The sequence below is a fragment of the Chrysemys picta genome, chromosome 12 (assembly GCF_011386835.1).
Source record: "Chrysemys picta bellii isolate R12L10 chromosome 12, ASM1138683v2, whole genome shotgun sequence".
Taxonomy (NCBI): Eukaryota; Metazoa; Chordata; order Testudines; family Emydidae; genus Chrysemys; species Chrysemys picta.
Window position 1 is genome coordinate 49,644,969 of NC_088802.1, and position 22,130 is coordinate 49,667,098.

The 22,130-nt window shown below is 43.6% G+C and overlaps 1 protein-coding gene across 4 annotated transcripts; it reads right to left on the reverse strand.

Annotated features, from left to right (window-relative positions):
• Positions 1 to 12,782: 12,782 nt before the first annotated feature.
• On the reverse strand, positions 12,783 to 22,130 carry KPNA2 (karyopherin subunit alpha 2). Of its 4 annotated transcripts, none has more exons than XM_005282912.5 (11): positions 21,993 to 22,130; positions 20,743 to 20,864; positions 20,491 to 20,628; positions 19,904 to 19,992; positions 18,746 to 19,014; positions 17,005 to 17,099; positions 16,637 to 16,900; positions 14,656 to 14,889; positions 14,055 to 14,237; positions 13,508 to 13,657; positions 12,783 to 13,392 (listed from the first exon to the last, which is right to left on the reverse strand). In XM_005282912.5, exons 2-11 carry the CDS (start codon positions 20,815 to 20,817, stop codon positions 13,300 to 13,302), a joined length of 1,590 nt encoding a protein of 529 aa, XP_005282969.1. In that variant the 5' UTR covers positions 20,818 to 20,864; positions 21,993 to 22,130; the 3' UTR covers positions 12,783 to 13,299. The 4 variants fall into 4 exon arrangements, with proteins under 4 accessions (XP_005282969.1, XP_008165836.1, XP_023960374.1 ...); XM_008167614.4 differs by having other exon boundaries at positions 20,743 to 20,875; positions 21,993 to 22,110; XM_024104606.3 differs by having other exon boundaries at positions 21,997 to 22,082.

The following is a 22,130-nucleotide window of genomic DNA, read 5'->3' on the forward strand; positions in this document are numbered from 1 at the left end:
TCCCGCTGTGCCACACCATAAATTTATTTTGAGCAGCTAAGATGTGTTTTAAAAAAAAAAACGGTTACTCACCTTCTCATAACTGTTGTTCTTCGAGATGTGTTGTTCACATCCATTCCAATCAGGTGTGTGTGCGCGCCGCATGCACGGTCATCAGAAACTTTTTCCCTTAGCAGCTCCCGTCGGGTTGGCTCGAGAGCCCCCTGGAGTGGCGCCTTCATGGCGCTCAATATAGGACTCTGCTGACCTGACCCCCCTTCAGTTCCTTCTTGCCACCTACTCCGACAGAGGGGAAGGTGGGTGGGTATTGGAATGGATGTGAACAACACATCTCGAAGAACAATGGTTACAAGAAGGTGAGTAACCGTTTCATTCACTGCCGTGACCACCAGGGAGCAAGGGTGTGGGTGAGAGAATAAGTACTCGTATCCCTGAGATGGGACAAAGTACTTCCTCTCTATGCCCCCGGCGGTGGGCGGAATGGAGGCTGGAGTCTGCCACAGGGTTTTATTATTATTTTGTATGGTCATTATTCATGGTAATGCCACCCGGGAAGGACCTTCTGGCGCAAGAATATCTACCATTGAGTTCTCTGTTTCAGCCACTTCCTCCGTCTGAAGGCCTATTTTGCGGGCAATGCGGGGGAGCAAGTCTTGGTGCGCCCTGTGGTCGATGGGCGGGGGTCTTGAAACTGAGCTCCTGCCACCACCTCCTCAGGCAAGGACGATGATGTGGCAAGTGAAGGTACAGGGTCTTCACAGCCCTCTAGCTGCCCCAAATGTGGGATACATGGCAAATTGTCACCTCTACTCTTGCGAGCAGAAGACATTCAGATCAGGCCATACTCTGACAGGGAGAGAGGCCAGGTCCATAGTATCATCTCCTTTTCTCTTAACCTTGCAGAAGCCCCTGTATGCTCTCTAGTAATTGGACTCTGCGGGTTGGGGCTGAGGGCACAGGCATTTTCTGTCCTATCATTCCTTTCCCAGTTTATGTGTGGAATCACTAAGTAAGACCATGCAGCAAGTTTTACTCACTGTCCCCTTTGCTGAGTAAAGCCCCTGAGTGGGGGGACAAGGAGCAGCAGCCAGGAAAAGAACCCACGCAGGAGCCATGGTTACAAGGGTGTCAGGAAGCTTTGCAAAGCAGTTCTCAGATAATTTGTTTGCTTACGGTGGTCAAGGCCCATGCACTGCCACAAGAGAGTATACTCACTCCCCCAACAAAACAATGCAATGGACATTCTGGGACTCAAAGCGTTTCTTGTCCTCTATAGAGGTTTATTTCCACCCCAATAATCTTCTCAGAGGATGCATCAGACCTTAAATGGATACTTCATTATTGGGGCTTATATGTATAAAGTACATGTTGCTCTCAAAACATCTCATTTCAAGGGTAAAAAGAAGCTGCACGTTTTATGGAGCTAATCTTGTGATGTAAGTGTTTAAGTATTACCATTAAATGCTGACAAGTGATCTGTATTTCACTCTAGGCTGATATCACTGAGTAACAAATCCTTTCAAGATGAGGTAGCTAGCTCAGATCCAGAGGGAAGGGAGTGCCTTTTCTCGCCCAACAGCTCACTTGTTGGATGGCAGCTGCACTGACAGGCTCAGAAGGGAGTTCCATCCAGTCATCCTCAGCCAGAAGGTTAGTGATTGAGACATGGAGTCTCAAGGGTGGGCAGGAACGTGTAAAGAAAGGAAGAACTGAAGCATCTTTCGGGCTCCAACAGAGATGTGGAAGAGCCATTGGGGAGATAAAATAATTTAATAGTTGATATTATCATTGGTTAGTAAAAGTTTTTGAATAAATGTGTAGAGATACAAAAACTGCTGTTCTATGGCTGCATACCACAGAAATTTGATTCTTGAATTTCCCATTCTGCAGAAAGAAAAGGCTTTACATTTACAGAGGTTTCTCAAGGGATTGAGTGTGTTTTACTGGAAAACGTAAACACGTCTATAACCAAATAGTGTTTGTTTTCAGAAAAGGAAATGTGTAGCTACATTCTTAGAGGTGATGTCCTTTCCATCTTTAGAGACAGAAGAGGATGCTGGAAATGTGCTCCTCAGAATTTGGTATGTGTTCAACAAAGAGAAACACCACTGGAATTAACACAAAGATTATAATCTCAAGTCTTCCTACAAAAGGTTTAGTCACACCATTCCTTTAAATAATTATGAGAGAGCTGGCTGGTATTATACCACATTCTTTACTGGCATATGCAGTGATTTGTTGGAAGCAAAGGTTTCCATCATGATAGTGTTAAGGCTTGGTGGGGAAATAGAAGGTTATAATGGTATTTTCTAAGGCAAAGATTTGTTTGTAACAAGTGTTCTTCAAATTTGCTACTTTCGATTTCCTGCTGTTAGTGTCTCTTTCTCTGAGCCTGGTTCTTCTCTCACATACGCTGGTGTAAATAAGGAGCAACTCCACTGGAGTCAATGGAGTTAAAATTAGCATAGGTAGTAAGCGCAGTGCAGCCCCATTCTCTGTGTTTTCCTTTTCCTCTATGGCATGCTGTTTGTGGAATTTGCAACTGCAGCGAACAGACTACTTATTTTTTCTACCTAGTGATACAGTTCTGAGCGTAAAAGGTAATACCACAATAAGCATCCAGACAAAGCAAATTAACGTGTTAATCTATAAACTCAAAACTATTTTAGGAGGATAAATCTGGAATCTTTCTACAGTAACTATTGCCTTCAGTCTTCGCAACTCCAGCTACGTGAATAATGTAGCTGGAGTCGATGTACCTTAGGTCGAGTTACCGCAGGGTCTACACCGCGGTGGGTGTTGACTTACCTCACTCTTCTCATCAGGTGTAGAGTACAGGGGTCGACTGGAGAACAATCTGCTGTTGATTTGGCGGGTCTTCACTAGGCCAGTGGATCGATCTCAGAGTGTCCAACTTTTTTCTTTTTCACTACTACTTACCCACACTGGTAACAATGAGCTTTTAAAATAGCTGTTTGCAATACTAGATACAGTCTCTTGATATGAACATTTACATGTTCAGTGTTCTGTCTCCCTTCCTTTTTAGTCAATTCTCTCCCAACAAAATTCCATGCGAAACATTTAAAAATAAAAAAAGTCATGGTACTTACATGTTTGCAGACATCACACATTATTCACTCTGCTTGCATGTTATATTCCTCCCTCCCACCTCTTTGTCGGTCTTGTAAACTTTTCAGAGCAGGGACTCTCTCTTACTTTGTGTTTGTTCAGTGCCACGCCCAATTAAGCCTTACCTCAATTGGGCTCCATAGGCACTCCCTAATATTAATTAATAATAATACAAATTTACAACATTAAACTTGGACAATATCTTATTAAAATAAAATCTAGACAAACAACTCCCATAAGAAAGAAAGAAAGAAAAAGCAGGGCAGTTCTTTTAACTACAGGTAACAATATTATTTCAGAGCATATCCTTACTACGTTGAAACATACAGTAAAAGTTCAGCAAACAATAGCTATTGGTCTGTGGGGATTCTTCAGGCACCGACCCCCATTGAGAGCACTGCAAAGTCAAGAAAGGAGGGTCTAGAAATGATGATGGGTTTGGAACAAGTGCTTGTGTTGCTTCACTGTCTGGAAGAGATAATGAAATAAAATAAGGCCTGATTCTGCCATTTTCACTCACACTGAATAGAATCTTAATCCTCAAGGAACCAGGTTTATTTCCTTAGGTCATGACTTCCTGGAGACCACCGAGAATGCTGTTCTCTTATGACCTCCCTCAACCAAGGCCCTCTCCATAGACATCTTTGCTTGCAATGGCCATTGTCCCTCTGGCCAGAACCATACCCTTTCTCCACTTTGGGTATGTCTACACTATCACTTACGTCACTCAGGGGTGTGAATAAGCACCAATGTGGACAGCGCTATGCTGGCAGGAGAGCTTCTCCCGCGGACATAGCTTCTGCTACTTGTTGGGGGTGGATTAATTAAGTCAAGAGGAGAGCTCTCTCCCATCTGCTTAGAGCAGCTAATGTAAGTGTAGCCATTTGTCAGGCTCTCTTTTAGTGATGTCTATACGGCAATTAAGAACCCACGGCTGGCCCAGGCCTTGTTCTGTCTGTTGAGCAGTACAGTGGACCAGATGCGTATGCCCAGATCAGTACTTCATCTCGGTTGTAACAGGTCCGTGGGCCATAGATCTGACATCTTAATGCAGAGAGACAAAGAAAACTATCCCACAATGGACAATTTCTTCATCGCAGCAACATAATGAGCAGAAATGTCTAAACAGAAGCTCTGCTTCTCACTAAGATTTCCTTTGGCATGTAGAGACAATGCTTGTGTAAAAGGTCAAGATTCAATCAATTTCTCAGGCTGGAGAGCAAGATGGAGCTCTGTCTCAGCAGAATAAAATAGGAAGGACGTCTCCACCCCTCCACCAGCTGCTGAAAAGAGGACAGTAGCTTTCAGTGACAGATATCATCACCCTCTCAGACAGGATGCGTTTTGGGAAATGATGTGTCTCTGAAGGGAAATGACTGCAACCGTGACTGCAAAAAAAAAAAAAGAGAGACCACCCCCCCACACACACACGACAGGATTTTCCAGTGGTTAGTCATTTAGATAAATCCTATAACTCCAACCACAGCAGATTAGTAATTGAGGCGCACACATTTCATTTACTCCTTCAACTATTTTGTTTCCTAATTATGTCCTGCTGGATGGCAGTGTCCTCATGTTACTTTATAAAAGTAAGACATGCAAACTTGTTAAAGAGTGGATAGGCATTGAAACAGGCGAACCAGGTGCATCATAGTATCTTATGGGTAGCCAGAAGCTAAAAATCCCTTTCTGAAAGACAGGAATGTAATATTAATTTGAAGTGATAAGGCATTGGACTAGTGTTTAAAGCAGGTGACTGGGAGTCAAAGAAAAAAAATTCTGCTCTCATTTATACCAGTATAACCCCCGTGTAACCTAGTTGGCCCCAAGACTTCAGAGTTCTAGTCCCAGCTTTGTGGCCCAGGTGAAGTCATCAAACTTCTCTGCCCATTGGTGTAGTGTTGTTTTTCAGAACCTATGCTTCAGTACTGTTTTTTGCATAGCACATGTATGCAATCTTATAGTAACAAACCAGGATGTATGAACACAGAGGGGAAAATTACTGTGGAAACCAATGTAATATTTCAAGAGATGGTCTAGTGACGTAGGACTAGAAGTCATTCCTAATTCTGCCTCCCTATGGGCTCCCATTGAAATTAGTGGGTGAGTTTCTTCTCTAACTTAAACCAATGGAAATCCAGAATAACTCTACTGAACATTATATAACCTGTGTATTGAGCGGGGGATTAGGCTCAATGACTTCAGTTGGAGCAGGATCAGCCCTACATAACCTTGGCCAAGTCACTTAGTTCAACAGTTTCAAAAGCAGCCATATGTTCTGGGTGCCCAACATGAGACACACCTGAGCCTAAATTGCAGAAATGCTGAGTGCTCATAACTTCCATTGAAGGCAGTGGGACCTGTGAGTGAAAAATACTGTGGAAAAGCAGGCTCAAGGTGTTTCACACTCATCATCCCAAAAATCAAACCACCCAAAACCAGAGGCCATTCTTGAAATTATTAGCGTCACCCTCTCTTCACCTCCGTTTATTCATCTGTAAAGTAGTGATAATAGTACAAACTTTCCTCAGAGTAAGGGGAGGTTTAATTGAGGTTTGTAAAGCGCTGTGAGTACCAGCTGTTAAGTATTCTCATTTAAATTATTAAAGGTACCTTGACTACCCCTTTATAAGAATTATGGGCCTGATCTTGTAACTCCCAAAGCTCACCTTGCTTCGTGTATGGAGCAGCTGCATGATCAGGTCCCATATACTTTTGTTTGTTCGACGTGAGTGGATTAATAAAAACCTAGAATCTTATAGAATAAGATAGTATTGTTGTTAACTATCTTGGTGAGGCATATGGGAGATTTACCTTGTCACTGTATTAATGTCTATCTACAACTGTTATGTGAATTATCTTGAAAGGTTTATGTTTCTACCATACTATTACTTTCTAGTGCATACTAAGCATAACTTTGTAACCCAGTAAAAGGGTTAATGTTTCACATTTAGTGAGAGCACCATCTTTTTTCATTTCATCTCAAGGTCAGGTCTCACTAGGAACAGTTCTACAGGTGATCAGAGTAGATGATCACAAGGGTGCCTTCTGGCCTTAGAATATATGACCTTGTTAAATAGTATGAAAGAATATTTGGGATTGATGTAGCACCCCCTGGTGGACCACTTTAATATCAATATACTACATAGCTATGAACATGCATCTTGAGCAGATATTGGACCAACATTACACTTCAGGATGGTAGCATTGTCTTCAAAGCCCTCTCCCACAAAAGTACAGGCCCTACAATATTCTTTTTATAAAGTAAATTGGTTATTCATTTAAGACTGCCCCCAACAATTTTCAATATCTGCAGATTTTTGCACTGAAAACTATTGTATCAACAGTGTCAGGAGAAAACTGGAGGATTGAGAGCTGGAGAATGGAAAAATGGAGCTTCTGGCATTCAAAGCAGTTGAAGCTTTTGATATTGGGGAGTAGGTGGTTCTCTTCATCTTTTCAATTTTGGGCAAGGGTGGAGGCAATTGTAAATTGGATGGCAGTTTAAATTAATCATTACTTACCCCAACAAGCCTTAACATCAAACTAGCTCCTTGGTGTCCCAGCTATAAAGATGAATGCAATATGCGTTAAAGGGTTATCCTCTACACAAACATTCGAGACTGTTTGATGCACAAACATTATTTTGCTAAATAGCATAGTTGATATAGCCATAGAGTATAAAATAGACAAGTTATAATCCCTTGCAAGTAACTGTAGTAGAGCCGTGCACATAACCCATTTTTCAGTTCAGTAACCAACCAAAAAAACCCAACATTGTTTTAAGTGAAGTGAAACATATGATTTTTTTTTAATTTTAAATATCTTGTATATGTATTTGAAATAAAATTTTAGGCAAAAAATAATTGTTTAAAATCAAAGTTTAAATGTTTCTAAAATGTCAAAAACATTACAATTTGCCATCCCATTTTGATTAATTTGATTAATTCATGAAGTATTTGTTGAACTAATCTGCATTTCTCTCTCCCTCCCCCCCCCCCGGTGTAAAAACAAGTTTAATCTGAAAAATTTCACCCCATTCTACAATATAGCATTTTTCATGCTGAGGATGCCCCGGTGATTTATAATGTTGACTCACCTACTTCTGAAATGCAGTCGTCATACGGGTAGCCATAGCAGCCATCCTGTTTAAGCAGCTGTATAGTATTCTTAAATGGGTAAGTTATGAACATTTATAATTAAATGTACAGTGAGAGTCTGTAAAGTGTAGTGATGGAAAGTGGTAGTTACACGAAGAGAGATAACAGATAGTCAGGGCACCATTTTTTAAAGTCCTTGTGTTAAGTAGCAGCTTCAACAGCACAGCAGCCTCTAGGCCAGGAGTAGAAGAAGCAAGAGTGCTACCTACTAAAATCACAAATACCATTTCATAGATCTCATTCAAGTACTCACCAGGTCCAATCCCGACTAGTTTCTAGAACTTCAGATTATAGCACAAGGTTGTATGGGGATATCAGAATAAAGGACAGTTACCTGTTCCATAACTGGCATTCTTCGAGATGTGTTGCTCATGTCTGTTCCACAGTAGGTGTGCACGTTCGCCACGTGCACCGGTACCGGAAGTTTTTCCCTCAGCAGTACCCATAGGGGGAGCATTGCTGCGACCCCTGGAGTGGCGCCTCTATAGCGCACTATAAGGGGAGCCGCGAGCTCCCCCCACCCTCAGTTCCTTCTTGCCAGACCAACTCCGACAGAGGGGAAGGAGGGTGGGATGTGGAATAGACATGAGCAACACACCTCGAAGAACGCCAGTTACCGAACAGGTAACTGTCCTTTCTTCTTCGAGTGCTTGCTCATGTGTATTCCACAGTAGGTGATTGCAAGCTATGTCTGATGGAGGTGGGTAGGAGTTCACAGATTCCCTGGCTGAAGCACCGCTCTACCGAAACGAGAGTCATCCCTGGCATGGGGGACAATCGCATAGTGCGACGTGAATGTGTGTGCTGAGGACCAGGTAGCGGCTCTACAGATGTCCTGGATGGGGACATGGGCCACAAAGGCAGCTGACGAGGCATGAGCCCTTACAATAGGTGGTGCGGGAACCCCTGCTATGTTGTAGCATGTGTGGATGCACGATGTAATCCACCGGGAAAGCCTCTGGGTGGAGATCGGTTGCTTCAGCCGAGCGCATGAGGGGTCAACAAAGAGTTGCAAAGACCTGCGGAACGTCTTAGTCCGATCCAGATAAAAAGCCAGTGCTCTGCGCACACCGAGCATTTGGAGGCAGCGTTCCTCGTTAGAGGCATGAGGTTTGGGGCAGAGGACAGGCAGGAAGATGTCCTGGCCCATGTGAAAGGCGGAGACCACCTTAGGGAGGAATGCAGGGTGTGGGTGGAGATGAACCTTGTCCTTATGAAAGACTGTGTAAGGGGGAGGGAGGGGGGGAGTCGCAGGTCAGGACCCTGAGCTCCGAGACCCGCCGGGTTGACGTGATAGCCACGAGGAAGGCTACCTTCCATGAAAGGTGAGACCATGAGCATGTGGCCAGGGGTTCGAATGGGGGCCTCCCCATGAGGCAGGATAATACCAAATTGAGATCCCACTGAGGAACTGGGGTTCTAGCATAAGGAAAAGACCGGTCTAGCCACTTGAGGAAACATCCGGTCATGGCATGGGAGAAAACCGAGCAGCCCTGAACTGGCAGATGGAACGCTGAAGTAGCCGCCAGATGCACCCTGACGGAGGAAGGGGCGAGGCCTTGAGTTCTAAGGTGGAGAAGGTACTCAAGGACAAGGTGGAGTGGGGCAGACATTGGGGAAGTACCCTGCTCACCCGCCCACCTGGAGAACCTGGACCACTTTGCCAAGTAGGCTCGGTGCATGGATGGCTTCCTACTTTCGAGGACGACACGCCTGACCCCTTCCGAACACCTTCTCTCCTCCACATCTAGCCATTGATCAGCCACGCTGTCAAATGGAGGGTGGCCAGATTGGGGTGGAGGAGGCGCCCCTGGTCCTGGGAGAGTAGGTCTGGGCAGAGCGACAACGGCGGGGCCACAAGCAAGCTCATGAGGGTCCCGTACCAATGTTGCCAGGACCAAGCTGGGGTGATCAGGAGGACGCGTGCCTTGTCCGTTTTCACTTTCTCCAGGACCTTGCCAATGAGGGGAAACGCAGATCCTGGTCAGGGGACCGCTCTCGGGCCCGCTTGCCACTCAGTGTCCTGTCTGGACAGTTTCTGGCCTCTGCTTTCGTCACCCACCAGGTTGTCTGGTTGGGTGCCGTTGGAGCGGAGCTCCAGGCACCGCTCCACACTGAGTAGAGAGTATCGGCGGGACAGGCACAGACGCCGTAGATGCTCCCATTCTCGGTGGAGCTACCGAAGCTGCTCCCGAGAAGGACACCGTCACCGGTCACGCTCCAGCTCTCTCGCCTCAAGGCACCATGCCCACGACTCCCAGTGGGGATCGCCAGCTCCACGTCACCGCGGATCCAGGCATCGCAGCATCTCGAGTAGCAGCAGCTCGAGGCGGCACCGTTCCTCGCTGTCTGAGTCCCAGTCCCGTGGCAGACATCATTTTCAGTACCACCACTCGTACCGCTCTCACGATACCGACAGATCATTGGTAACCCCGACCTCAACCCACACGTGGCCCCCTATGACCCAGCCGGGCCAACCCGACCAGCTGGTGCCGCAGCAGAGTCAAAGGCAAGGACCCCCATGGCAAGGCCAGTAGTACCAGTGGACTCCCTGGCCCCCCGGGCACGCCCAACAAGGCCCTCGATCGATAGCAGATCATACAGTGGTCACCGATGTGAGATTCGCCCAGGCAGCGGAGACAGTCGGTGTGTGGGTCACTTCTAGGCATTGAACGGCTGCAAGACTCGCATGATTTAAACCCTGGGGCCCGGGGCATGCCTCGGCCCGAACTCTAACTAACTAAACTGAAACTTTATTGAACTAACACGGGTACTACAAACAACTAAAAGAGTTCTGGGACAAGCTGGAGTAAGTAGTTCCAATGCACCATCACTGGTGGCAAGAAGGAAGTGTGTGTGTGGGGGGGGGGGGGGAAGAGTGCATGGTTCCTCTTATAGTGTGCTATAGAGGCAATGCTCCCCCTACAGGTACTGCTGAGGGAAAAACTTCCGGCACCAGTGCATATGGTGAACATACACCCCTACTGTGGAATACACATCAGCAAGCACTCGAAGAAGAGTAATTTTATGCATAGGTTCAGAAACCGTTATTCTTTTAAAACTTTAAAGATGTTTGGGGGGTGGGTTATGGAGAAGGAACAAATAAACAGAACCAGAATTCTGTGCGCTTTTCTATACAACTGCTTTAAAACAGACTTATCAGGATTTTATTGGCTCAGTTATTAAAAGCTCATTCCAAGCTGAAATAATACATTGACAATGTGTGTGTTGAAGTCAGCCTACTCTCTATTACGCATCTTAATACTTCCACTACATTATCTTTTAGCAGGACAGGCTCCAGTTGTTACTGGATTAAGTAGTAGCAAATGACGAAGCAGCAAAACTCAAGAGCCAACAAGTGTGAACCTCATGTACCAGGCTGGGACCAGTGTTCAAGTTTCTTTTTCCCATTTTTAGACTAAACCTTGTCACACACTTAGTGGCAGAGAGAAAAAAACCTAAGGAGCCTACAGAGCTATAAAAATTTAAATCAGAAGCTAGTTGCTAAAGCACCTTCATCATCCTTCTCATGAACAGAGTAGATCAGGTGCAGCATTATACCTTGCCATGAGCAGCTAATTTACCTCATTCATTTCCTACTTTAAACTTCCCTGGCACCCAGAAAGCAGAAAAGGTGTGGGTATTTGGATCAGGCCTTGGCTGTGTTTAATTATACAGGTACAGGTTATCCAGAACAGATGCTTACAGTCTTCTAGGATTGTTCAGCAACAGTAAAGGTAAACAAATCTTTGGAGAGGTTTGCAGGGACAGAGTGAAGACTCCACTGTCTGAAGTACATGCTAGATTTTCTTTCAAGTTAGAATCAACAAGGAGTAATATATTCCAAGTTGCTGGCCTTATTTGCTATAGCAAGCAATAATTTGGAGTATTTCCTGGGCAGCTGATACCAGTTAGAAATCTGCTACCGTTCTACATTATCTACAGCAAGTTATTTCTCTAGAAAATTTAAATCTCTCTGGCTTCCAAAATAAAAGCTAGGGGAGTGTACTATAGGAGGACTCTATCTGGTGTACCCTCTCAGAGCCAACCTCCTTATTTAAATTAGATTGCAGGTAGTGTTGGTCATGGCTTCTCCATAGATGTACCGCATTCACTCCTACAGTAGTTCTTGACTTTACCTTTATCAGCAAGCTACCTTCCAGGCACAGCCAGCGTGAGTAGATTATAGTTTTGCTTGCAGAAGAGTTGTGTGTTATGATTCATCAGGAGGTTACTTGTTCAACGAGTTCAGCTCTCTCTCCAGCTTGGGAGTGTTTTAATTTTTCCTCAGCTTGGGTCACAGGAAATTAATTACGGCAGAAATTAAGGTACCATAGTCTACATAATGCATTCAATTATCACCACCACTTGCATCAGCATAGAGGACTGAATAAATGGGAAACCAAATCACTCTTTAGAGGATGCTTTCTATGGCTAATTCCTAGTACAGCAGCCTATTTCAGTAACAAGTTTTTTTCCCTCAGACCTGGAAGATTGCAGATGCTATTATATGGTTCTTCTCCTACCCTTCTCTCAAGAGCATCAATATGAGCCTCCTTTAAGGAGGCCAGCACAAACATGACCTCACACAAAGTTACTGAAGCAAGAGAGCAATTAGAATGGATGAGTCCTGTATTGAAAGAGTGTTTGATTCTGAAGAGGAAAGTTGCTGTAGTAGCTACTGTACTCCAAGATGATCTTATGCACATGAAACGGACTACAGCAAGGCCTAGCTATATATATTTATCCACCAATACAAGATGGTCTGATGTCCTCCTGAAAAAAATCAAGTCAACATGCCCAGCCTTGGAAAAGTAGCTATACAACTTTTTACCCCCCCATCCCCTGAAACCACCTCCAGGGTTTTTGGTAAGCATCTGGTCACAGGCTGCCATTCCTTCAGCATCCTTTCTTAATGAGGAGTCAGAGTCTTATGGCATGTTGCTTCAAATAGGACAACATTAGTGCAAACTAGGGACCTTTAAGCTCATGCCCACATCATAGACAAGAGGGAGTTACAGAGCAGCACTTTGGTGCATACTGCTATCACACCAACGTAGTCTGAAATGCAGGGTAGTGTAGACATGCCTGTTAATATCCAGAATCTCATAACACTCAGGAATGTAATCAGAGGTTGTTGAGGGGTGCCACTGGACAATTGTACGAGTAACAGCAAACAAGGAAGCAGCGTTGTAACAGCTCCCCATTATGCAGTGATATCTGTCAACTATGTATGTCTAGGATTCAAAGTTAGACATATCTGAGGCTTGAAGGGTAAGTGCCCTGGCTTCAGGCAAAAAAAAAAAAAAAAAAAAAAAATTTTTTTACACAAATTTAGACTTGCACTCATCTACTGGGCTAGGAACTCATTCCTTTACCCAGCCACTAAGAATGAGGAACTGGTTGATTAACAGAAGTGCAAAAGAGGACAAAGTGTAAATACATCTGGTTTGCCACATCTTCCTTTAAAAATAAAGAGTTTGACAGTTCACATTGTGTTCCGATACCATTTTATTAAATTCTGAACACCAATTCTCTTTAAAACCCAATTCACAGTCTGTTGATGATTTCACTGTGATTGGCATAGAGTGCATGGCAGTGGCTCCTGCTCTGAGAGAAGAGCATGACTTGTTAAGCCTCCAAATTCTTCACATGTACATAGATGTGACATCAAGAAACCAATACCTCCCTTATCCCAAACAGCATGAAGGCTATATTAGCACAGCCGTGCACTGAAATCACAGTAAGAGCCAAAAAAGTATGGAAGTAGAAGAGTATTTACATGTGTACTTCAAGACTCAGGTAGAAAGATCGAGATTTACATAAGTAATTCACACAGTATGTACACTGTTTTGAACTGTTCAAGTATGCTTCAGTTATACAAAGTGCTACATTACAGGTCACATAAAAACAGTAAAAAAAGATAAGTAGAGACATTAAGACAAATAGAAGGCAGTATTCAGATGGGTAACTCAGAGACTTTTGAAGCTGGCTGGAATGTATGAAAAGTCTAGAAGTTGAAAGTATCAGGAGTACTTCCCTGAATCTGGAAGGTGTAGCTATCAACAGTAGAGTCTGGCACAACATTTTGGTCTTCCTCTTCCTAAAAGAGATGGAAAGAGGTTTGAAACGGGTATTACTATTTCAAGCTTTAAAACACTTGGTTGTCTTGAGATGCAGAGTGTCAAAACCTATGTTTCAATCCTTCAGTTACTCACCTCTGCTGAGAAATACTTCTCAATCAGGCTTGAGGAGGCCTTGTACACCAGTTCATTTTCATGGGACTGGAGAGCTTCAATTTTGTCTAGGCCTCCACACTCTTCTACCATGAGACAGAGTCTTTCGTTCTCACCGATTTTCTCAGCAGCCTGCAAAGAATCAGCCATATAAGGGTCATGCTTCGAGAGGTTTGCTTACGTACTACAGCACCACACATTTACCACAATGACTAACCTTGTAAGAGGGATGGATGGATGGATGAATGATGTGTCCCTGCTTGGAGCATATAATGGCCATTTTTAGAATCAGTGAAAGTGATTGGTTATGAACAAGGCCATGGTTCTTGGTTACTGAATCTACTAAAGTACAAGATTCCGTGGCTGAACTCTATAGGATAGCAACAATGCCCAGAAGTAGGTAACTAATACTGAATGAAACATGGTGGGAAGTGTCTGCAGTAGGAGGCTCCCCTTCAGTCATCTACTATTGGAGAAATATGTGTTACAGACCATCCTACCAACAATGGACAATCCTTTGTCTACTTACCAAGAAGATATTAGTAATAGCATCCAGAATAACTAGTACAGTTTTGCTGTCCTTGGCTGACAAGAGGTTCAGTAAAGGTTCTACGACACCAGCTTGAACAAGGTACACAATCTGATCAATTGTTCCACCACTTGTGTAGTTGGTCACAGCCCATACAGCTTCTTTTTGTGATTTGAAGTCCCCCTGTTTTAAGATAAGAGCAATGTACTTCAGTATAAACAGTAACAAGAAAGCAATGACTAGTAGATCAATGAGGTCTTCTACATTAAAGATATCCAAGTGCTAGTTTGAGCATGCAATTAAAGTATATGAAGTTCAGAGCTAAAGTTTTTGCCAAAGATGATTAACATACAGAGAGCACATTTAATGCCTCCATTTTACACACAGCAAACTTGCCCAAAATAACTTCAACTCTGAAGAGTGGTCATCTTAACCCTACAGTAGTTATAGTCAACATCAGCCTGAAGATTTTAGAGCAAATACACCTTTAGAACAGCAGGTGGCTTCCACTGAAGTCTGTGGGGAACATGTTTCCATATGTAAGGCCTGAATTTTGGCACTTTATTGCAGAAACTCATTGTGGAGGACATTGGATTTTTACCTTTTTCAGAATTCCAATGAGATATGGAACAAGCCCATGATCCACAACTTGCTGGATCTGGTCCCGACGACCAGCAGTGATGTTGGACATGGTCCACGCAGCTTCTTTTTGGATGTTATTTTTGTGGTGAGAGAGCAGGCTTGGAAAGACAGTTAGTGCCCCTGATTCAATAACAATCTGTGTTTGGTCATCGGTGCCAGTGACAATGTTTCCTATAGCTCTTAATGATGGAGTCTGAAAGACATTGCAAAATGATGAGTTTAGTACATATTACTAAGGCCAGGTCTACACTGAGGGGGTGGGAAAATCGATCTAAGTTACACACTTAGTCGATGTACTTAGATAGACTTTCCATGGTGTCTTCACTGCAGTGAGTCGACTGCCTGCGCCTCTCACCAAGCTGGAGTACAGGAGAATGCTCGGGGCTCGATTTATCCCGTCTAGCTGGATCGATCGCAGCCCGCCAAGCCGGCAGGTAGTGAAGACATACCCTAAGTTCCACTAATACTACACCTCAGAAGCAGATCATCACCACCAGAAGCTCTTCTGCTTTATCCCCTGCAGTTATTAAGTGGGCTGCTGTAGAATAAACCACTAGGATACCTCTCATTTGAGAAACCCAAAGTGGTCTAGACATTACAGCTGTTATACACTAGGTAAACTGAGGTGGAGAAGATATTGTCTTAGCACAATATGCCTATCACAAGTACTAGAGATGGGAGGAAGACTCAAGCTGGACTCCTAGAACCCAGGCTCTAGCCATACTGAGCTAAGTTTTAAGATTCCACGTGCCTTTAACAGATTCCATTGCCAAGCACTGCCATTAGAATGCCAAGCTTTACATCTGTGTTGTGGACTGAAGCCATTGGTAATTTAAACTAGTTGATTGAGAAAAGCTACTAGGTCTGAAGGAATATTTGATAGTCATTATCCATGCCTCATGATCAGGGCCCTACCAAATTCATGGTCTGTAACATGTTTTTCATGGCCATGAAATCTGTCTCCCCCTATGAAAACTGGTCTTTTGTGTGCTTTTACCCTATACTATGCAGATTTCACAGGGGAGTCCAGTATTTCTCAAATTGGGGGTCCTGACCCAAAAGGGAGTTACAGGGGGGTCACAAGGTTATTCGGGGGGGGGGGGGGGGGAAATCACAGTATTGCCACCCTTACTTCTGCACTACCTTCAGAGCTAGGTGACCAGAGAGGGGCAGCTGCTGACTGATGGCCTAGCTCTGCAGGTAGTAGCACAGAAATAAGGATGGCAATACCATATCATGCCATCCTTACTTCTGTGCTGTTGCTGGGGCCAGATCTGCCCTCAGAGCTGCGATCTTGGACAGCAGCCACCGCTTTCCAGCTGCCCAGTGCTGAAGGCAGCGTCACCACCAGCAGCAACACAGAAGAGTAGCAATACTGCAACCCCCCCTAACCTGGCAATCCCCCCCTAACTCCTTTTTGGGTCAGGACCCCTACAATTACAACACTGACATTTCAGTTTTAAATAGCTGAAATCATGAAATTTATTATTTTTAAAATCCTATGTCTGTGAAACTCACCAAAATGGACCGTGAATTTGGTAGGGACCTACTCATGATTCATAAGGAGAGATATGGTGGGTGAGGTAGTATTTTTTTATTGGTGCAAGACAAGACTTTCAAGCTTACACAGAGCTCTTCTTCGGGTCATGATTCATAAGTGAAATCGAGACTAAGTGAGGTCATTGTCAAGCTATTAAAGTTACTGAGGAAAGCAGCTTGTTAGCTGCATAGATCATTTGTGTGAGGTCCTCAGGAAAGACCATCTAGTCTTATATCTACTCATGGATCACCCAAAGTATGTGTTATGGGTCTCCTTTTGACTACATGAAATGGCTAACACCATTTGAAAGCCACTGCTCTATTTTGTTTTTTTCCTAAACCACCTAGACAGGAATGAGACAAATACATGCTAAAGTAATTTCTATGCACCACCATCTTACCATTATTGGCAGTTCACCACATCCCAGGAGCTTCACAAGCTGTGGCACCAGTCCAGTTTTCACTACTACTTCAATTCTATCATTAGAACCATCAGTAAGGTAAGAGATTGCCCAGCAGGTATCTGCCAAGACCTCACGGTCATCATGGTGCAACAGACGAACTAGGGTAGGCAGGATCTGCTCAATGGCTTCTATGGGTGGTGCAGGATTCTTATTGCGACACAGGTTTGAGAGGGTCCAGGTAAGATTGCGCAAGTATCCAGACTGAAAAAGTAAACATTTGTAGTTAGCTCCTGTTCAGCTGGAAGTTTAGTGATTTATAATAGTTTGGTGTTAGTGTGGTGATTTCATTTGTGAGGCACACTTACTGCTAGAGAAGATATATCAGGCACAGCAAGTAGAGCCAACAATGGGTCAATAGCACCGTACTTAATAACTAGGTCTCTGTAGGCTGAACCATCACCTGAAAGCCAGAAGAAATATCTATGTCAGGAACAGGAAACTCCTAACTGAACAGCAGGCTGTGTATAAACAGTGTCTCTTCCTTGGTTTAGTGAATCATTAAATGCTGATACTGATTAAGAAGCAGAGGCATTGGTGGACAAAGGGAGAACTGCTATTAGTGATAAGCCACTGGAAATGCAGGGTTTTTTTTTCCTACTCAAGCCATGGACTTCCTGATCTGATATTTTCAAATGTGGCTTAAGATGTAGGGTTGGTAACAAGTTTTCACAAAACTCAAAATCAAGTAAGAGTTTTCTCCCTCACCCTCCCTAGTCCTAATGGAAACCTAACCCAACCCCACACCCTTCCACAAAATGCGTTTGACCCAGCACTGAACCTGGAACATGGAGAGTCATTCATTCTGTCTGAAGGAAATTCTAGAGTAAATAAGTAAGAGAGTTATGCTAAATGGGACTTTTAAGATACTTCTAGTTGAATTCACTTGTAACTACCCCTTAGATTAAAAATATTCTAAAGCACCTATTAGTTACGGTCAAGGTTATTTCAATCCACTTTCAGAGACTAAAAATCTTTAGCTCACAATTTGATTCAAAGTAATTAAAGGCTATGGTTGAAGTGTTTTTTTTACTGAATGGTTATTTTGTCACAGACCCCTTTCCCCCCCACATGTAGTAAGCAGTCACACTGTAGCACTAGAACAATTTTATAGAAACATTCTTGCTTTTATTTCAATAAAAACTCTTGGACCCTAACATATCCCTACATTGTCAGACATAACTGCACTGTGATGGTTCATGAAAACTAGAGTGAACTTAGTGCTGTTGATGAGTTCCTGTAGTCCATCCCTGAGCAAGGATTTTTATTTTTTAAGATACCTGATGGTATCTTATGCAAATTATGAAGTACTTTGGAATTCTGATCTCTCATGGCTGAGAACCACAGTTCCTAGTTGCCACGCTATGGCTAGTTTAAGGATTTAGATTTTAGGGGTCAAGAGAAATGACTTCAGCCTCAATTAAGGTTTTGAGACTACGCGGAAGGAACACAGAGGTACCCCAGAAATTCACTGCCTAAGCCATGCAATATTTTAACAGCCATTTCTAGGATTCAAGTACTAAAGTAATTGCTCCAGTGATCATCTGAATCACTATTTTACTCTTGCTTTGTCTGAATTTATTAACTTAGAATTCAAGAACTAGATTGAACAGACTAACTATAACCAGGTAGATTGCAGACAGACAATCTCCCTCCCCCCACACCCCAAAAGACACACCTGTTTCAAGAAAAAGCAGAGTCTACTCAGAATGTATTGAAAAGAGAAGTAGCTACTATATTAAGATGGTAGTGAAATGTGGAAGTGTTGTGTCAAATGGAATTTATATATTGCCAGCTTCTGATAGAAGTTGTATGGAATACTATACTTAGCCAAAAGGCAAGGAGTTATTTGTGACCATCTCCATGTGGGAGTTCAGGTTGTTATATGCAAAATGACAGTGGGGGTGGGGCCAGATTTGCAAGAGAGCCCTGCTTGCTAGGTAAATGGAAACTACACTATTTTGAAAATCTGGCCCCAACGGCCTTCTCTTCCCCTTGTATATAAGGAAGTAGGGCTGAAAACAATGGTCATACTCCACATTGATATACCTGCGATGTTTCCTAAAGCCCACACGGCCTGTTCACTGATGTGAGTATGGGGCGAAGCCAACAGGGATATAAAGGCTGGTATAGCCCCACCATCCACTACAGCCTTGGTTTGCTCCGATGTGCCAGAAGCTATGTTGGTAAGCGCCCAAGCAGATTCAAATTGAATAGGGCTACAGTCTGCTCTACCCAAAAAGGAGACAAATTTTGGAATCAAACCAGCCCGGATTATATGGTCAATGGGGGGCTGCTTCTCTCTGGACAGGAGTTTCCTAAGGAAGAAATAAAAATAAGGAAGTGTTATTTTTGTCCACTAAAATCTTTAGGCAGATTCCAGTTTAGTCAGTCTGAGAATCACTTTTTAAAATATAAAAACATTCAAAAGGGGAAGCAGCAAAATGTACTGAGATGTTCAGACAGACTACACGTCATCTGAACAAGCTAGCTAGGAAGCTTTAACATGTTAACAAAATTGCTTTTGGGCAAAATTTCTTTAGAGGTTTTGTTCAGTGACTGAAGTGAAACTTAGCTTCATGTTGCTGCAACAGTAATAATACATCTGAGCTGCTCAAGAGGTATATTCTAATGTAGAGAGAGCAGCAGCTGCCAGAGGCTGCACAAAAGCCACGTGAGATCTTTCTGCTAGCTCCCGTGTTTTGGGCCACATTCCTAACTGGAACCATTGTGCTGTTCACTTCATTCAGAAGTGAGATCACAGAACCTATATACAAGTGGAAAACATTAGTGTCTTAAATTCTCAGCCCTAAACTAAGGGCCCAGTTCTATCCATAAACAGCGTACTATATAATTAAACAGATGCAATATTTTATTCTATAAACTGAGAATAAAAGTTTTTAAATCTTGCAGCACCTCTGTGCCACCCCTAAGACCAGAAACAAAGTCGGGGGACAGCTCAGGTGTGCCAGGTTCGAAGTCCCATAGTCAGGTCACACCTTTAATCATTCAAGGTTATACATGATGCTAGGTTATAATTCCATTTGGCCCTGAAGAGCAGATTATAGAAGTGTTAGCAATATTTACATAGAACTAGGCTTTGAACAAGTATTTGCTGTGACTGATACCTGTGCTCTGATTAGCTGAACCCCTTTATTCCCAGCCACATAGAAGAGTTGGATAAACTTTGACCTTGAAGTTTCTTACCTGGCAGCCTGAGTTGCCTGCAACTGAAGCTCCAAATTGTTACTGTTAATTCCTTTGACAATTTCCTCAACAGACCAGTGTGCAGTGGCCTGCATGAAAAATAGAAAGTTGTTAAGACTATGTTGAGAAAAATGTGTGAGTGTATAGCAAGCAAGAACTCCCTTAGCCCACAAGGCGCAGTGCTATGAGAAAGCACCAGTTAAATGCGTAATACTTTATTGAGCATTGTGCAATTATAATGGGACTCCCAATCCTTGTCAGCCATAGTTTTGTCTACACTGGGAAAGTTAGTTGTTACGTGTGTTAACATAAAGTTTAATTAATGTTATTAAAACCACTTAGCATTAGTGTAGATAATTGTGTTTAAAACCATGTTTCCCAAAGCCTAGCTGTACTGTATCTATTTGTTCCTTCAGTCTGAGGTTATACAGGGCAGGGATCTGCCACTGTGATCTCTCTTTTACAGTTGGTAACAATTATACAGCATCACAGAGACACATAGGAACACATCCACTGATGGAAGAAACCAGAGCCCAGCATAAGGGGAAAAAGGCCTCCTGATCTCATCGAGTTGGGGACTTAGTTACCTGATTGTTCCGGTTTTCCTGAAGAGGTGAAGTGGCATCATCTGGGAGAGTACTGACATTTCTTCTTTTAAGCATCTGATCATCTTTCTTAGCTTTCCTCAGCTCCACATTGACTTCAATCCGCCGCCTCCTCATTTCCTGAGAGAGGCAAACGTGCATTCGTGATGAACTGTACTTCTCTTTTTAAAGGGCTAAATTATGTTTAAAAACATACATTTGAACACAGACTCCAACTGATGATCAGATACTCACTGTAGTGTCTTTTCCCTTATTCTTGAATCTGTTAAGACGGGCAACTGCTGCACTAGCATTCTCATTGGTAGACATCTTTTATAGGAGTCAGACCTCAGGCAATACCAATGAAAGAGATAGACCTGAAACAGATCTGAGATTAGCAATTAATTTACTTTAGCCAAAAAGATTTCAGATTAAGATATGCACTTGAAATCAAGATTGGGGTTAAAGATAAAGAAGTATGTCCAGATTACAGATCATTTCACCTAAAAACTAAATAACTAGCATTGCCTCTGATTTGAAAAAGGGCATTGTTAAGTTAAAAAAACAGAAGGGATGGTTTGTTTTTTTAAAAAAAAGCTCACTATTGTTACAAGTGACGCCTAACTTTACTAGGAATAAACAGAAAAAAATATTTATTTTCTATTTAGGTTTCTTAGAGCATAGTCAGATTCATTATTTCTGCAAATAGCATTGGTCATTCAGACATAGCAACAAGAAAGTTTGTTATTCCCCCACCCCAGGAAAAAAACAGAAGTGAGATTAGAAACACATAGGTTGGCAACCTGACTCGGGGGCAGGTAGATGTAGAACCTGTACCTAACTTGAAATCCAGTCAGTTCTGTAAAGTGAGTTAAAGTCGATAATGGCCTTTTAAATGGAGATAGCCATTTTGCAGACACACCCCAAGCACAGTGCAGCCGCTACATTTATAACGGGGTGCAGATCTCAGTTCCTTTTGTAGGTTACAGGAAGTCAAGCCCCAAACCAACACAAAGAAGCAGCTACAGTCACACGGTCAAGAACATACCACCCGATTCAAAATAAGCCAGTAGCCCAGTCAGTGCCTCCCCCGGGAGAGTTGCAATCTAGAAATCCCCCCCACCCATCCACCCTCCAGCAGGACAGAAACCACATTAGCCCCCTGTAATGAGCAATGGAGAGTGGGGTTTGTACATTCCCCCACCCCGCTATATAAACACCACATAGGAACTACCCCACTTCATTTCACCCTCTACAGCTCTAGACCACCCCCCCCCGTCCCATATAGAGCCAGAACCGCACCCCGCCCAGCCTCTTGCCCCCTCACAAGCCCATATAGCTCCAGACCGCCGCCCTTCCCCCACACCTAAATACCCCATAGAAACTCCCCAACCTCCTTTCACCCCCTATGATTCCTGCCCACCCCCCCCCAGAACTCCCCCCTCTCCACCCCTTTTCTTCCATCACCCCCACGGCCTCCCGGACACAGCGCGCGAGACCCCCACCTGCCACTGAAACCGCTTCCCCTCTCTGCAGCTGCTGCCGCACTGACTGACTGACTCGCCCAGGCCACCAGCGAACACGTTGCCGCTGTCCCCGCCCCCTTCTTCCCTGAGCCCGCCCCTGGCGGGATTTAAATTTCC

Coding starts and splice junctions, on each gene's coding strand:
- KPNA2 (XM_005282912.5), bottom strand. CDS start 20,817: ATGTCTACCAATGAGAATGCTAGTGCAGCAGTTGCCCGTCTTAACAGA. Junction 14,890..16,636: donor GTGGTGAACTGCCAATAATG/GTAAGATGGTGG, acceptor AATGTCTTTCAG/ACTCCATCATTAAGAGCTAT. Junction 13,658..14,054: donor CTATTACTAATATCTTCTTG/GTAAGTAGACAA, acceptor GATTCTTTGCAG/GCTGCTGAGAAAATCGGTGA.